This window comes from Varroa jacobsoni, unplaced genomic scaffold (assembly GCF_002532875.2).
Source record: "Varroa jacobsoni isolate VJ856 unplaced genomic scaffold, vjacob_1.0 scaffold_787, whole genome shotgun sequence".
NCBI classification, from domain to species: Eukaryota; Metazoa; Arthropoda; class Arachnida; order Mesostigmata; family Varroidae; genus Varroa; species Varroa jacobsoni.
Genome location: NW_019213689.1, coordinates 130,367 through 148,194, shown reverse-complemented (window position 1 = coordinate 148,194; position 17,828 = coordinate 130,367). Strand labels below are relative to the sequence as shown.

The window sequence follows — 17,828 nt, the reverse complement described above, 5'->3', positions numbered from 1 at the left end:
TGTACCTGGGTCGGTGAGCGGCTCGAAAAGCAACATTTGGCAAGATTATCGCAACGTATCAGTATCAAAGAGTCACAATGTCGTAACAATTACAACTGCCACACAGAGCCCCAAGCTTCGCTCGTGTAAACGGTGTCAATAAACAGTGAGACAACTGTCTTCAGCTTAAAAAATCTAAGATGGCTGGTCCACGATTTAGTGATGATTGCTCGAGAGATGTTTATTATTCAGAAATTGGTTACATAACCACCCTAATATCCAGTAGAAGAGGTTGGAAAAAAAATCATTAATATATATTTATGCCAGTCTCAGGAATGGTAGCTATAATGGCTGGAAACATAGGTCCTGTGTTTCAGCCTTATCCTATTGTGTACTGCTATTTGTCAACTGCAGTACTCTTGTTTCGTCACTTTTGGTTAACATCTTTTCTATTCAAGCTACAACTTACTATTGACCAACGTAAAACAATTAGTTACCCTTATAATAGAAACCTTTTAGATGAAAAAATATGTGTGTTTTTTCTTTGCACCAGAACTACCAGAGGGCTTGACTTACATTTTTAGGTTAAGTCTGGCAAATCTTGTGCTTGTAGTTTCTGGAACGTGCTTCGACTTTTTCGGGTGGGAAAAAAACCTAAGTTTGCTCATATTTGCTGTTTTCTTTAATTAACTTTAGGACTGCTGCTCAAGTTACGACTTTTCCAAAACATATTGGCAGATATTTATAGTATCGTAGAGAACTTAGAAGTCGATTCACAATGGAGAGACAAACAATTTAGATTTTTTCGCGGTAAGTACTGTTCTTTTTTGTGCTTACTTTAACCTAATTTTAATGGAAGATATTCGCAATATAAGCCATAGTGCTAAATTTTCCCGAGACATTTCGTCAGATTATATCGCGGCTCTCACGAGGATTCTCAGGCAATATGTCAAACTAAAATCCATAAAAGCAATCATAGGGCTTTTTGCCAGAAAGGCTCATCTCTCTTTTGCTGCTACGGAAGATAGGTATCAGCAAGAATTACCATAATAAGACGTCATCACATACTTAACCATTTTTCTGATATTCTTTTCGGTGACTGGCATTTGTACGCCGTTCCCACTACCCCACTTAACAGCCATAAGTAATGGCAGTCAAACTCATATATTGTGATTGTGTGTGCGCACTTAGTATCGAGTATTGGTCCGCTGCTAACGGGCCAAATGTCACCTTAAACAGTGACACTCCAACTAGTTTTCCCTTCCATCCTCGTTTTTACTCTATCTATAAGCCACCCATGACAACTTACTGATCATACGGGTCTTCCCGTCTCCCGCAACTACCTCATAAATATCTTTATCCGATTACGCTTCATCAGTCTTATGATAAAGCAGCTTCGCTTGCGCTGCGATGACAGGCACTGCTATCGTTCAGCATTGCCAGCTGGATTTGAGTTTACACAATACGGTACCTGTTGAAGCTAAAACGGCCATCCACCAGCAGCAGGCACTCGGCGCTATGAAGGCGCAGGCATAGTAGATTGGCAATTACTTCGATTCGCTTAACCGCTGACGCGGTAAGCCCTAGACACATGTATTTTTGCTGTCGCACTGCTTGCCTTGCATTCACTTGCCATGTGGGTGCGCAGACACCTTTTGTGTCCTAAGCCTGTAACGGCTTCGACGAAGTGTCTGATGTGCAGGTTTGTGGCTCACTGAAGCGCTGTCTTGTAGCTCCTTAACGTTGCCGCTGCCGTTACACGCCAGCATCATCATCGAGTGTAAGCCAACGACGACGACTATTACCACTTCTGCCGTTACCAATTGTCTATGTGCTGTAGAAAGGAACTATTGGCCGGATCAGGCTAGCACTAGGCAAACAACTTCGCAGCCCCTCGCGCGTCATTCGTCTAGTTGGCCACCGCCGTCGCTAGCGGCAGCGGCGGCGGCGGCAATAGCACTGCTACCATAGCGTTAGCCACCGACGCACGCCAGCCACTAGCTGGCCCATTGCGCCTCACCCAAAAGCCACAGGATACCACGGCGGAACCGGCTTGAACAGCTATAAGCAAGTCGAGCTGTTGATGAATGGAACATCGGGGTGGCGGGGAAGGGGATACGTAGGACCATCTTTACTATGTAAAGCGAACCGACATCAGCCGCAGTGGGTAACCAGACGCTGACTTTTCACTAGCGCTACAACTGTGTGGCTATCACCGACGGCAATAATAATGCGAGCGACCCTCGTCACCGGACGCCGCTAGTTGGCTTTAGCGAACGCAAAGGCCCACAGAAGAAAACGGGCTGCTGAAAAACAAGCAGCGTCTCTATAGATCTGCGCAGTCGTTCAGTCGGATCAAATAGAAGATCCTTTCTAGTTCAGCGCAATGGATCGGTCCTGGAACGAGTGCCCAAGGAGAGGATCGTAGACAAACTTCACTAAAATTTCACTCATACATTTCTAGTCCATCTTCCCGTTCCTTGAGTAGCTAGTCAATAATATTTCATTAATGTTTGTGTCAGTGATCTTCGGATATTTGTTGTGTTAACGTTAATCGGTTTGCATTAGAACTATGTGCGCAAAGCGGGGATTGTAGGCAGAAGCTTCATGTGTTTCTAGGACCACGTTCGACGTGTACGTCACTGAGGCATCGATACCTACTTGACTGTATCAATAAATACAGCCTACTTAAGTTTACTGTCGCAGCAGGGCGCGTGCTGTCAATCTATCTGGTAGCGCATCTCAGCTCTGCATTGGACTGCTTACTTATCGGCCTGCAAACATCGCCTGTGTTTATATATTGAAACCAATCGTAGTGAACTAGCAGAATATTTGCTCACGTTTTTACGTCTACGTTAAAATCAGTAGTTCGATTTGGTGTTACTCCAGGGGCGCTTCGACAGTTTAGACAGGTATCGGCTAGCTCCCCGACGAAGCCACCTCGTCTAGGCCGACGTTTGGTTGCAGGGGTTTTTTTTTTGTACAGAACGCTTTGTCTGCAGTGTACTTTATACCATCCGAAATGCAGAGACGGCTATTGTCACTGTGAAGTAATCATTCGCAGGTGATCACTCAGTGTGTACGATTCATTGTGACGACTATGAAGGAAAGAGCCGCTCTTCCCTTGACCTGGGTAGTGGTTCCCACTACGCGATACGGTACGATAACGATACGCCTGAATTTTTTGTACATTTGCATGTAGAAAAGTAATTAATACGCATACACTCAGTTAATCACAATTATTCATGTGGAAAAAAATATGTAATTTACTGCTTATGATCAGCTACCTAGCGCTAAGCTTATTTAGATTGCAGTACGCGTAGATAGCTTTCAGATTTTACTTGAGCTATTATTAAAATGTTATTTTCACGCTGGAATAAATAGTAGGCCGAGTGAAAAAATTCGGATCGTTTTTATATGAAAAGAAAACAAAAAACTGTTAAGGTTACGAGAAAAATAGCATGAATTCATTCATATTTGGGTCTGTTATGTTCTTACTTAGGAGCACCCGACACCGGACCGAACCCATTTATCCGTTTTGTTCTTTGTTGTATTCTATTTGTTGCTTATTGTTGTAACCAATGAAGCTTAACTTAGTGAACGATTTAGCAATTTTTTTGTCTAAATTAATCATGTATGGTAGTGCTATGCTTGCTCTGTTCTTCTATTTCTGTGTTTTCGCCCAGAGACATAGCTATATTTGAGAACAACAATAACAAGCCAAACGGCTGAAAATAAGATTGGGATATTAGAATCACAAAGCAGCGATAAAAAAATATTTCATTCGTTTGAACATTGTGTATGACTTTGGTAATACCTAGACAACTGCATAAACGACTTTCAGCTAGGCACACTTACGACATCGTATCTTAGCAATGAAGTAAGAGTCACGATAATTTTTTTTTAAGTACACATTATTACTAATTGCATTTTTACCTATTTGAGCTTCTGTTTAGTTAAACGTTCGATTTATGGCCAAGGGCAGGATGGTCCAAGGCAGCAGGGCACTGCTATGTTGTCCTTCACGTGCCTTGTTACATTACTAGCTAGTATTTCTTTTCCAACCGACGTTGGCGGCGCATTTGGCTTTTATTAACTGGGTTTAACATTCAACACACTGCACAACCTTACGCAGTACTAGCGAACCATAATTTTAGCTTGTGTGAAAACTCTTGAATCTGACGCCGACCACTGAAGACCACACTGACGATCGTAGAGGCTATAGGCAAAAAATAGGCTATAGGCTTTAAAAAAAACCTAACTATCCCCACTTCTTCAAGGTTTCCCTTTCAATGGCCTGTGCTTTTATGTAGCCTCCATTTCTCGTTCTTGATTCCGAGGGTTTTTAAGGTTCCGTACATTACGGACGTGCGTGGCCACTCAAGCACACTAGGTCATCGATTCCCGAACAGTTACCGCACGGTCGTTATGCAACGACACTATGCGAATCTAGCGCTAGTATGTAACTTATCTTTATCTGTAATTCATTAGTTAGTGATTTTTAATGAAGTTGTTTTAACTTCGTTGAGATCGGATGATCAGTTGTTGCCTGTTATGTGTATCGTCAAAACTTGACGATTGGAAACTGCCGTTTAAAATGTCATTTTTGTCGTTCGCACATCTTGAGTAATGCCTTTACCTCTTTCGCTAGACACGAAGTAGCAACGACACTGGTCCTGCAGGTCTATTTTGACCATAGGCTTACAGAGAGCATTGCTACATGTTTGTTAACTGCGACGCTATACACGCAAGCAACCCGAAAGACAATCGTGTGGCATATGCGCGAACTTCTCTTGTTCACTTCAATCTTGTGCTTTGCAATTTAAGCCGTTCGTAAAACTCGTTCGAGTTGTCACAAGTAGACGAAACTTCGGTCCCGACCACATTCGATGACAGTCATTTGTCCTCAATGCCCACAGCGGACCATCGACATGTAGTAATAATGGTTTTGGATAAACGTCGTTTTGTAGGAAACCCGTTCAGGCTCGAAGTGGCAGAAAATCATCAGCCCCTTGCTGCTAATGGGCGTCGGGAAAAAACGCCGGTGCTCGAGGTTCGCGGCGAGAAGACGGCCGTTGTGGACGTTCTTAGCACTTTCGACATTCAGGCTTCGTACAAGATCGACGCAAGAATTACCACACCAAGCGAAACGCTACTTGATACCAGCACAGTCCACATAAAGGGCAACGCCTGGAGGTCTGTAAACGCTATGTTTCATCAGATTTAACTAAATTACGTGCTAGAGAGGGCTGTGTCTGGCCAAAGATCAAACGATATGATCTGTTAGTGAAAAACAGAAAATGGAAACGTCTGAGAGTTTCGAGCCTTTTTGGCGCATAGACGTGTATCTCGTGTATGCACAAAACTATCTAAGGCCTAAATAAAACATCTCTAAAAACTGCAGAAGCTTAACAAGACTTAGTAAGCTACCACTACATATGCACTAACGATGTATATTATGCCTAACTTTTCGCTCAAAAGGGTGGACTATACCCCTAAAGAAATCGGTGCCCATACCGTGGAAATTTTGCATAATAACCAGAGGACGAAGATATTCCACGTAGCTGTGTTCGACCCTAGCAAGGTTCGAGTGTTTGACTTAGAAGATGGCATTGTCAACAAACGACAACAATTCAGAGGTAAGACCATCGAGTCATACAGGTACTCGATCAGCAATGGCCTGTTTCACCTTTGAACTTATGTTACCAAACAAAGAAAGCAATGAAATCGTTTTGCGTCTCGCGCTTGGCGGCAGAGAGCTTAATCCGTTGTGGCGGCTTCAAAAAGCAATGAAGTCACTACACATTCTGAACGATACGAAAGGAAGAAAGAAAATTTGTTACGAAATACTATGCAAACGGGTAAACATGTAATGATAGTAATGCTACATTCAAGCAATACTAGACGCACCGTTGCGAGACAGTCGCGTATTAATACCAACAAATATAACAAGGAATTTAGGATAATTTTAAATATTGGCTTATTTGTTTTTAAATCCACGACAATGTTCCCGCGTCGTGTCACTAATACAGACTCTACTTATTCACAGTGGACACCACTCGAGCAGGCAAAGGTCAACTTTATGTCGCCGTTACCGCTCACGGCAAAACGGTCCAGCATCAAACAGAAGAGCTGGCCGTCGGTGTGCACCGTATAACCTTCACGCCTGTCAAGGAACATTCACATTCTATTGAGGTCAAATTTAACGGAATCATGGCTCCACAGTTTCCGAAAGTGATCGGAGTACGTGATTCTGCTCGCCACATCATCGTGCACGGTACCGCACTTAAATCGGCTCCCGCCTGGCGCCCTAGTAGAATTTATATTGACACTGCCGGACGTTATAGTGCCGAATATTTCGACATTGTCGTCAGCTCCCCTACAAATCAGCCTTGTGAAGTGAAATTGTTCTCTCAAGTGGATAGCAATTTATTAGCTCAATGGACACCGACGGAAATAGGTAAGTCTCTATGAAATACCTGACTTTAATACGCGCCATAACTGAATTGTAAGCATGCGACTTGCGAACGAATTAAGAACATATTGAGGGAATCGAACATACAGAATTAAGATATAACTTCTAGCCTAATTTGATGTAACTTCATATTAGGAAACATTCGGGTTCAACAAGAAGTCTATGTGATTATGTTGCTTAATAGACATTGATATCCTTTTCCTTTAGGGCCTCATATAATTAAAGTAGAGTTCCAAGGGAAAAATGTCCATGGTTCACCGTTTACTGCTGAGGTATTTGACGCAACTAAGGTTCGCCTTGAACAGGTCAAATCGCGGACCTTCAACGTCAATGAGAAAATCTCCATTGCCCGTACGTACAACGCATACTATGAAATATCCAGGAAAATTGTAAGATATAACGTGATCAGTGATAACGTAGTTTAACAGAAAAGTCTCAATCGTATTCATGTTTATTACTTATGCTGCCGAAGTGTCAGGGTAAGAGATCTTCGGAGTTAACAACGTGTTTGCTTGGTGCTGTCGTGTCAACAGTAAATAGACGTGATGCAGGCTACGCCGAACTGGACGTCACGGTAACCTCGCCGCTTGGGCGAAATCTGCCGATTGAAGTAAAGGGTTCCCCAGATGGGGAGGTCATTGAATTCACACCGGCGGTTTCTGGCAAATACCGCATCGCAATCAACTATGGCGGACAAGCTGTCCCTGGTAGCCCCGTCACGTTTATTGCAAATGATTCACCCAATGTCCCAAGAGTACCTCAAGTAAGAACTAAAACTAATTGGTGCACACACATAACTCGATCTATCCATTATTATTATATCTTCATTATATTTCTTCTCTATTAATCATAACATAGCTATGCGGTGGTAGTTTCTCGACACAGATCGGTCGCCAAATTTAACGAGCTAACGGTTGAAGTGAACGGTTGAAAAAAACTACATGCGTCAATAAAACAAGTATTTACAATGACGACCTTGCGTGTTTTCTTTTTGCAGGTTTCTGGTCCTGGCTTGACTTCTGGACAAGAAGGAACATTAGCATCGTTTCGAGTAGATGGCAGAGGCCTCCGAGGGATGCCAGAAATTAGTGTAGAGACCCCCAGCGGAGATCAAGCGAAACTTAAGATTGACGAGGTGGAAGAAGGTAACTTACAGGTTTTGTATGATTAAATACACAATAAAATATATGTGGACTGAGTCCATAAATTAAACACTGAAGCCTTTTTTTCTCATTGTTAAAGACCTTTGAAAAATACCCGTGTGCTCTTTACCTACATACATTCAAGCTTAGTTAGAAACGCGTTAACAAAAATATGCGCCCCCAAGCCATCAATTGCGAAAAATGAATGTAATGAAATTGATAGATTTGGCACAACTCTAGGACGATTTGTGCTTCATTTGTAATAAGTATGATAATAATGTTTGTAAAATTGGTTTTGTATGAATTTCATTGCAGGCCTGTATGCTGTATCCTATCTACCTTTGGAAAGTGGAATTTTCGATATCCACATTCAGTGGAATGGATGTAATGTTCCACACTCACCGTTCCGGGCACAGATCTTGGCATCTTCATTGGCCAGCGCCTCTAACGGGACTTCGGCAAGGCCCACTCTTATCGGCGGCTGGAAACGCTTCCTCGATGAGACCACAGGCGCTCTCAAACTTCTCGTTGGAGAGGAAACGAGCCTAACATTTGAGGTACGTCTGTTGACGTTCACTTAGGCTACCAATAGTAGTTTACGTTTAAATGAGAAGAGGTCTGAACGAAAGCCGAATCTGTTCTGTATTTCTTTTCTTCTTGTTTATTATTTTCATCGTATTCACATTTGCCTCTTTGCGCCATAAAGATCCCGAGTGTTTTGGGTGAAATGGTCGCTGAGCTGGATACTCCGAACGGAATGAGGATTCCGGTGAATGTTGAACGGCTCCCAGCTAAAGACGGAATTCATCGACTCAGGGTATACTTCACACCAATCGAGAGCGGTAAGTTCCACTTTGAACGCGTACATGATAAACCTATAGATTCAAAGTAAGTTATCAAATAAACTGCTTCTTATTTGTTTTGATTAGCCCTACAATAGATAGACTGTGACATAAGCGAGAAAGTCTTTTTTGTTGCCCATTGAAGAAAACTGCAGTCGAATGAGCAAAGATACCTTTGTTAGTTTTCATGATTCAAGTTCGGTTTCGACAGTTTCTATATGAATTATTTTAAGTGCTCTCTGACACATAAGGAAGTTGCAAATATAAATCTATCGTACGGTGTATGTGCGGATAACCTATGTAGTCAAAAACTAACATTCAATAGAAGTAGTGTGATTTTGTAGTGGATTGGCAAGAAAGCTCTTATTCGGAATAGTTTTTCAAGAGTAGATGGTCCAGGTGGAAAAGGTGCGTTCTCAGTAGCTTCTAGGTTATAGATCTAGTCGAAGCTGGAACACTCCCGAACTAGCTCGGTGCATCTGTTCTTTGTACAGTCTGTTTAAAAGCAAAAGAAAAAAAAAATTTAAAAAAAAAAAGGGCTGTTCAATGTTTGGAAAGCTATTTGAAACCTAGATTATGCACAGCCTTATCCAAAAAAGGTTGTGTTTTGCGTTCGGTAATAGTGTAAGGGTATGAATCACTGAAAATTGCCTTTTGTAAAGCAGGCTGTCTATTGGCAGGTTTGTTTGGCTCTGCTGCATCGAGTCAAATAGGCTATTCAAAAAAGAAAACCTTACGGGATAGGACAATAGGTAGTGCCACACACGGCCAATATCGTCAATGTTACTTTCTGGATTTCAAATGGCAGGGTTTGCTGCAGCCCCTATATTCTCCGGATCGCGCATCGACGGGTTTTGGCTTTTTCTTGTTTACTGGGTAATCACTTCGATGTTGTGGCTTTTCTTTCAACGCGGATCGGCAATTCAAAACGTAGTGTTCTTTATTCAGTTAACTGGCGCGGGAACCAACCAAAGGGAAATTAATTATATGTTTAATGTCATTTGTGATGCCCTCGTATCACAAATGTATTCACACAATGTGTTTCACAATGCTCCGAATGTAATTTAAAAATAATAGTAAATATGTTTGAAGATTTAATTAAAATTCTTCACCGTGTTGACACAAACAACGATAAGAATCTCTATTTTTTGCCGTTGTATGACTAGGGGGGAAGGGGGAGGGAGGCCTCTCTCCTAGAAGAAGCAATGCTTTCCGACTTCTGCGTCTTGCCGCTGTTACCTCACTCCCCTGGGTAGTGGCAGGACGCACACATACGGCGAGCAACAGAATAGCAAATAACGGTTCACTATCGGACCATCCGGCAACTTTGATTAGTGTTTGATGCTGTGTGATGTCTTGTTTTCGCTATAAACCAATATAGCAGGTATCCGTAAGTATTGCGAAAAAGCGTTTTTACGCAAGAGGCCGAAAGAGTAATACTTCGATACCTACTTCCATGAACGAAATGGCAGCAGCGACACGTGCAAGCAACTGAGAGTTGACGCTGACCTCTTCATTGTCCTTTTGCTCAGGATTAGCAGAACTGGTTATTCATTCCAGAGCGTATACACGTAGAAGACTCATAGTTGAAACAGTATGGAGCCTGAGAAATTCAGATTCGTTCGGGAAATGGAAAACTACACACGTACGCTTAAGCTAGTAAAGCAGATTTGAAGATAGCTTCATAAGCATTGCTTGATAACTAATTGATGTTGTTTTTGCGCAGGTGATTACGTGTTATTGATAGTATACGACGGAATGCAGGTTCCACCGACTCCCGTACACGGGCATGCTGTCGACCCCCATTCGCCAGGTGGGTTAATGATTCTGTCAAAGCCCATATCTCTAACGCTAAACTATACTGAATGGTACGCTGGAACTTTGTAGTGTTCATCCAACAACAATAAGTTGATAGACAAGTCGGATCCGCTTTGGAAAAGGACATCCATGGGAGTGCGTTTCCTATCGACTGTGAAAACCCTATGCAATTTAGCAACGCTTGTAGGCGATAATCAGTAGGTGTGTACCAATGCAAGATAAAAAAAAATATATATGCAGTCTATTCTTTCAATAAGTTGCCACTTGGGTGTGATCTATCCAGAAACTGTTCTAGATCCTGAACAGCTAGCACTAGTTCTGGTCAAGGGTAGCGGATTGGCCCAAGCCCGTGTTGGAGAAAGGGCCGAGTTCGTTATCGATGGGTCAGCTCTACAGTCACCGAGTCGAGTGCCGCCACGAGCTGAACTTCGTGGCCAGCAGGGCCAGCTTAGTGTTCATGTGACGCCTATGGCCAGCAATAACACATTCCGGTATGCTATACACAAACACGCCTGCTACAAAGACGGTCCTACGTAGACCTCTAGTACCTAGGCAATGACATTCTATGTTGCATTTGTTTCGTATCAACAACTCTCCATTTAAATGTTGGTGCTTTATTTTGTTACATTGAACAGCAAGAAAAGAAACCCGGCTACACGGTAATGTTTTCAGACATGTGTAATTACATTTCTATTTTTGGCCCAAGTTAAACTAATTGATGGGGGTAATATATTAAGAGAAGTTTCAAACTGAGCTCAATAAAAAATTGCCATCTTCACAATTATCTTATCACAAATGTACACATGTGATATATTCATGACGACTACACGCTTTCTCGCAGTATTCCAAATGTGTGGCTGGAAGTGTTTTTTTTTTCTTCTTCTAAAATAAGCACCATCAAAGCGATCTTGGCAGCTCTATGTGATTAGAAAATTGATTTGATAGTGAAGATTCAATATACCATGGGCCGCAAATTTTCCTCCGCCCCATTTGATATGGATGGCAAGATATCAACGATGTACGCCATTTGCTCGACTATATTAAAGCGTAACTGAAACGTTATTAAAGTAGAAAAAGTAGTTTTTGGGTATTTGTATTTTTTATATATTATGTATGTCCGCATTTTCCATACATGAGTTGAAATGAAACGATAACTTTCTAAATTAGTGTACATTGTTATTATATTGATTCGTGTTTCGCTACGCCGTCGGTAACACATCAGCTATCTTGGTAATAACAGCCTTTGTGAATTTGTTAATCACACTCGGCTAATTAACGTCGTACGGCGTCTTAAAGACATCAGTCGCGATCAGAAAAAACAGAAAAGCTTATATGTAGCGGTCTGTACTTTTTGCGAAAGCAAATTTTCAGTAGTAGCAATCGTTGTTTGGATCAATTTATACACTGAGCCCTTCTATATTCCAATTATAGGCAATTGTTGAGCCAATTTATCCTGTTTACGTTAGGCATAGGTTACCCTAACTCGGCTACCCGATCCTAGCAGATCTGTAATCTATAAAGCAGTAGGTGGTTAATTTCTCAGATACTAACAATGGTCGGGAAGTAAGATTCTCATTTAACTATTTTCGCAGGGCACATTATACCCCAACACATGTAGGTGCGCATCAGCTCAGTGTTTGGTGGGACGGTGTGGCATTACCAGAGAGTCCTTTCCGTGTTCAGGTTGAAACCCAGACAACTGTGCACAGCGATGCTTCGAAGGTTACATGCTCAGGAGAAGGCTTGGCGGGAGGAGTTGTCGGTACCGAAATTCGAGCATTCATCGACACTCGGAGAGGTAAAAGTCTCGAAAATCGATACGACACATAGGGTTTTGGTCCTTGGCCGACGTTTCGCCTGCTCTACCCTTTTGGACTTTACAGTTACGTATGCCATGGGGTATCCGCTCTTGGCTTTGCAATCGGCCAACTTCAATGTAGGTTTGTTTAGTATTGTTGGCCCATGGCAGCGTTTCTCTCTCATAACAAAAACACACTCGCACATATAAGTCAACATACGGAGAGTGAGCTTCCATGAGCTGATCAAATATAGTAGAAGTTACTTTAGACATTTTGATGACGGTACGAAAGTAGGAGAATTGTTTCCAACACCAATGACAACAGGTCATCAATACCTTTTCAAATCAAAGAGCTGCGGCAGTGAAAAAATTGTGACTAAAATTAAGATACGAAGATTTGATTTGGCCGACTTTTTGCTCAATCAAGACGGATTATTTGGCTAGCGTGATAACAGCCTTGTGCTGTCACGGAGTAAAATCACTTACGGCATCGTGACATATGTGGGCTGAAAGTGATACTTTTGCTTTGTTTTGTTTGAGCGTTCCTGAATATTAATACATGGCCGTGTGCTTATAGAGTAGTATACAGATTCAATAAAGTACTTAGCTAAGCAGATGAAACGTATAAACCCCTACTTATCTACTGAAAGCAAATAAGTCCATCCCGATTCCTCACTTCAGGTCACGGCTAACAGAAGAACAAGTCAGATGATGTTATGATGTCCTAATGAATGACGAATAGTTACCGCAAGTGGCGCGCAAATTTTGAAATGTGTGTGACAGAAACATACTAATTTATGTAAACGAACTAAGCGGCTTTATCGGATAATGAGTATAGACCGCTGAATCAGGAGCATTTTTGTAACTTCGGTGTCCTTCGTGTTAAAAGGAAGTTCCGATTGGGTTTTAGGATAGCTCGATTTGATGAAGCCAGCCGTGTTGACTCCAGCAAAAAAATACAATTCCATTGAATTTCCAGCTTGATCGATATTAACTGAAGGATGGCCCTTTGAATATAATGGCTTCGTTCGACTCTGCCAATTTTTGTAGGTACGGCGAACACGCAGATGAATATTTTCTATGTTGTCGTAGTGCTTTACTGAATATCGTCCGTCTTCGCGTCGATTAGCAGAAAAACGTTTCTTCTCTATAAGCTGTATGGCCTAGCGCTGGGGGTTAAAGGTTATACAGAAGTTCATAGATGCTCCATTAGTAATAGCAGGCAATTGTATACTAAAATCACGAACTTGAATTGCACAAAGCCACAACAGGTTAACAAGACCGGCGACACGGGGTATGTTTGCCATCAAAAGAATATCGCATAATGCTAAGAAAACGTGTCTGGCCATCTTCGTCAACTTTCTTGCCTAAGCTAATGTGGTTATTGCACAACAAGCCAGAAACTGTTGCCTATGGTTCTCGGTTTTGTCTATCATTGCATGCTCTGGCCATCTTTCTGATGCATCTGCTGTTAGCTCGTATTCTATTACGTAGTGATACAAGATGTTGGTTGATAAAGTGAAGCTGAAATTGTCGTTTGGAAAACGAACACCGGATATCCAAAGAGAAAATAGATCCGCAGGGTGCAATCTATCGATCACCGGAAACACTATTTCGCTCAATGAGGGTGGATGCAGGGATTGTCGACCAGGTTTCTAGTGCGTAACTTTACGTTGCTCATTGGCGTTCGATGAGACTGGACGAAATGCCGGTTAAAAACTTGTTTTGACAGCATCCAAAGGCCCCAATACTCTTTCTCTCTCTCTCTCTCTCTCTCTATAAGGTTTACTGACGTTTATTTTTACGATTGCACTAAATGATTAGTTTATTAATTAAAGAATCACTCACATATTCATCAGTGTTGCTGTTATTGTAATCTTGATTTCAAGTACCATTATGTATGCCCTATAAAGAAAATTTTCTTAAGCCCAGGCCATATAACTTTGGCCACAGCCATTTTTGCAGATGGTAACGAGGTTGCTTCAGAGGACTTGATTTTCTATGATATCCAATACCAATAGAATGACCCAGTGCAGGTCCTACTAACTTGGTCTGAATTGGAAGCAGGTGTGATTATATCGAATTCGTTCGCTTCCTGCATCGGGATCCTTTGGCCACTCGGCCGAATTTGCCTAATATCATTTTAGATTTGACAATTTTCTGTCGTCTGCTGTTGCTGTTGTTAATGTTTTCAATGTTAACAAGATAATAATGATTCGTTTGCTTGATGTCAAGGCTGGCCGTACAATGCAAATTCTCTCTATTGTAGTGGTTGCCGCAAAAGTAATCCGCGATCATTTCAACTAAATATTACAAGACATAGTAAGATATGGTTGATAGGTCACATCGATGAGCCCTACCACTGACTCAGACAAACTGCCCCACAGAAGAAAATAAGGAAGACCCGCTTCTTCGCTGACAGTTAAGCGGTGTCTAGTTAGGATAAAGCAAGAATATACGTAATAAATCGGCGGAGGACGTCTGGCATTGAACACTGCTGGTACGACACCGAAAGAGCCATCAGTCATTTAGCACATGTTTAGATCCTTCTTTACCAAATAGCATATAGCATTGTCTAAATCAAACGCTATTTCGTTTTAGAGAGATGCACTTTATTACGATTTTTGTTAAATCAACCTTCGGCACGTTCCTAAGGGTTTTAATATTTCCATGGTGCTATAGTTTCGCTAAATGATGTACGAAATTGGCGTAGATTCAATCAACGGAACGTTGCGAAACTGCCACTTGTCAGTGAGAATAGACAAGTTCTTGATCTAGGTAAATAGGTTTCCTCAATCAGTAGAAAAGTATCAGATCTCCTGGAATAGCCGTGAATTAAGTGTTTGTAAATTTTAGCAAACGTACGACCTATCGTTTCTAGTCGCTCCTTAGAGCGCCTAGTTTGTTTACGCAGTTTTCAATCCAATTATATGACGCGTAGTTTCGACTCTGGCCAAATAGTGATTTATGAACGGTAATAAGTTACAAATTAATCTCATCGTGACGGCCGTTCTACGAGCATTAGAAGTTCATCCGTGACCGATTAGAGCTGTTACAATGAGATACTGATTCAAACCAAACGTTTTAAGTTCACATACATGTCAATGCACCGTTCAATTTGTTAAGTTTTATCTAATTCGCTATTAAAACGGTTGAAAAATTGTGAATTCAGCTTTTGTAAGAAAGCCGTTTATAAGAAACTATATACAATTCGTGCTATAGTCTCCTCTACTCAGACATGAAAGGCTGTTCCCTCTGCGTCAGGAGACCCGTTGAAGCCGGCCAAACAGGAACGCACGAAAACAATTACGATCAGATATTTAAGATTCAGCGTAATTTATTTTCTGGGGGTACTTGACCATGCGCCAACGATCGACGTTCTTGATCTGATGTGTTTAATCGGTACGACTAACGAAGGATCCGGACGAAAAATTTATATCAATTAAACATGATATGCAGATTCATAGTTGGTGCAGTTTACCGTCTGCTATAGTCTGGCTAAAATTCTAGATTTTCGTTACTGCAAATTACTCGCTCAAGTATAATAAAGCTTACCCGAAATCAGCGATGAAATTACTTCAAATGAGTATGTATTTGTTAGTAATGTTTATTTGCGCTCAACTTATTATTTGCCTTATTCATTTGCCCCGCACACCACAGGTCAGCAAAGAAACTTTTAACGGCATAGAAGATTTGCGATAAATTGGAAAAAAACAAAAAAAAGGAGAACAATTAGGAACAACGGATATAACTTTTCGCTGTATCCATCGTAATGCTTGGCAGACCGTTTTATAAATAATGCTTTTTTGCCGCAAAAGATTTCGACCTTACAAAAGAAATACTCTATCTGCCAAACCCAATTTGTAAAATCAGTTCTGGTGACATCTATATCCTATTATATGCAGGTGGTCCGGGCGAGCTGACAACTCATTGCACGGGTCCCACTAAGATGGCGCATTGTGAGCTATACGACCACAGAGACGGAACGTTCACTCTATTCGTTAAGCCACAGGAGGGCGGCAAACATCTTCTCAATGTCAAATACGGAGGAGACCATGTACCAGGTATAACATATCGGGGATCGCAGTTTCTACTATACAGCGAGCAGTATTATTATTATTATTATTAATTAGATAGAGATAGCGTATCTGTTAATGGTGCAAGCAGCGGAAATGTTTCAAGTACCTTCAATACGAAATACCGCTAGAGGCAGGTACGGTGGAAACATATCTACTCGTGCTGTGATTGACATCTGCGCGTTTGGATGTAATTTTTCGGTTCATTTAGGCTCACCATACACGATGAAAATTTGTGGGGCTCCCGATGCATCACGGGTTCGTGTCTATGGCCCCGGTATCGAAGCAGGGGTGCTCGCAAGATATCAAAGTCGCTTTGTTTGCGATACCCGAGGAGCTGGCGCTGGACAGCTTACAGTTCGAATCAGAGGACCTAAAGGCGCGTTCCGTGTCGAAATGGCCCGTGAGAGTCACCGAGATCGTACCATCCTGTGTAAGTACGATCCGACCGAGCCTGGTGATTATCGAATCGAGGTTCGCTGGTCTGGCGAACATGTGCCTGGGAGTCCGTTTGTTGTTCTCATTTTTGACACTGCCGAAGAGCTCATCCGACACTTGCAAAGTCAACAGGCTCACCAGCCGCAGCCTCCGGAAGGCCTTCCACCGCCGGCACCGATGATGCCAATGCTTGGACATTGAGGCCTTCTTGCATTTACTTCAAGGAACGCCAATGCGTGAAATTGGTGCCAAGTGGCCCATCATAACAAGCCGCTCTAGCCGATGTTCGTTTAATGTTGACGAAGTTACTGTTTAATGAATTTACTAGCATTCTTCGAAACGTGTGAAAACAGCTGTCTATCACCTGTTCAATGTGGTACTGTTGAGTTCCCTGCCCGAGGTGGCGACCGAATGTGTCACCCACGTATTATCACTAACATTTCTACGAAGATCGCGCAAGAATGACTATGCCAATTTTTACCACTAATAGCACATATTATAGTATATTTATGTAGAATCTGTGTCCGTCCTGCTGACAATGAGCGTTACATATCATCTATAGCTATCCGTATAGATATTATTGCAACACTAAGTCAAGTTAATAAGGAGCAATGAACAACGTTTTTCTTCGGTCATATATACGTAAATAATTATCTTCATTGTTAATTGATTATCATAATCATTACTGTATGTTTAGATCCACATCGCGGTGGATTAGTTTGCAATGCAAAAGCTGAACGGCTATACGAAGCGTATTTCAACATGACATATAACATAGGCCGAAGTACAATCTATTCCTGTATAGATAAGTAACGTTCGTCCAACAACCTAATTCACAGTTAGGCCCACTAAACAAATTGGGCTTTTAATTAAAAAAAAATTGGAAAAAGTCATGTCCGAGGGTCGAAAGCATTAATAAACATTAATGAACATTTTTACAAGCTGAACTTTTCATTCGAGTACATTACCTCCAAGACCAAATGTCATCTCAATGTTAAATCACTTACTGTATCCGTAGAAAAATTGCTAATTAAGCGCTAATATGAAGCAGTAAAAAAAAATGATCAAATTGACCGACAACTTTTTACTCTGCAAATGAAAATTACTCGTACGTATAGTGCATACATGCAAGTATAATTGTTTCCATATATAGTCGATAATATGATGAGTACCCTCGAATATTTCGGATTAAAAACCGAGTGTTAGTAGTAACCGCCGTCGTAGCGTAGCAAACAAGCCGTGCAACCCCCCATCTGTCAC

General features: G+C 41.6%; 1 protein-coding gene across 2 annotated transcripts in view; it reads left to right on the top strand.

Moving 5' to 3' along the window:
• LOC111263726 (filamin-C) overlaps positions 1–17,509 on the top strand; it is a 46,736-nt gene extending 29,227 nt beyond the window's left edge. For both annotated transcript variants that reach the window (XM_022839081.2, XM_022839082.2), the window contains 13 exons: positions 4,950–5,175; positions 5,461–5,618; positions 6,029–6,439; positions 6,662–6,805; positions 6,988–7,217; positions 7,452–7,599; positions 7,912–8,153; positions 8,303–8,438; positions 10,165–10,251; positions 10,540–10,747; positions 11,849–12,054; positions 15,960–16,118; positions 16,342–17,509. In XM_022839081.2, the coding sequence (XP_022694816.1) occupies positions 4,950–5,175; positions 5,461–5,618; positions 6,029–6,439; positions 6,662–6,805; positions 6,988–7,217; positions 7,452–7,599; positions 7,912–8,153; positions 8,303–8,438; positions 10,165–10,251; positions 10,540–10,747; positions 11,849–12,054; positions 15,960–16,118; positions 16,342–16,769 (2,783 nt within the window). In that variant the 3' untranslated portion in view covers positions 16,770–17,509. The remainder of the gene's footprint in view (positions 1–4,949; positions 5,176–5,460; positions 5,619–6,028; positions 6,440–6,661; positions 6,806–6,987; positions 7,218–7,451; positions 7,600–7,911; positions 8,154–8,302; positions 8,439–10,164; positions 10,252–10,539; positions 10,748–11,848; positions 12,055–15,959; positions 16,119–16,341) is intronic.
• Positions 17,510–17,828: the final 319 nt, after the last annotated feature.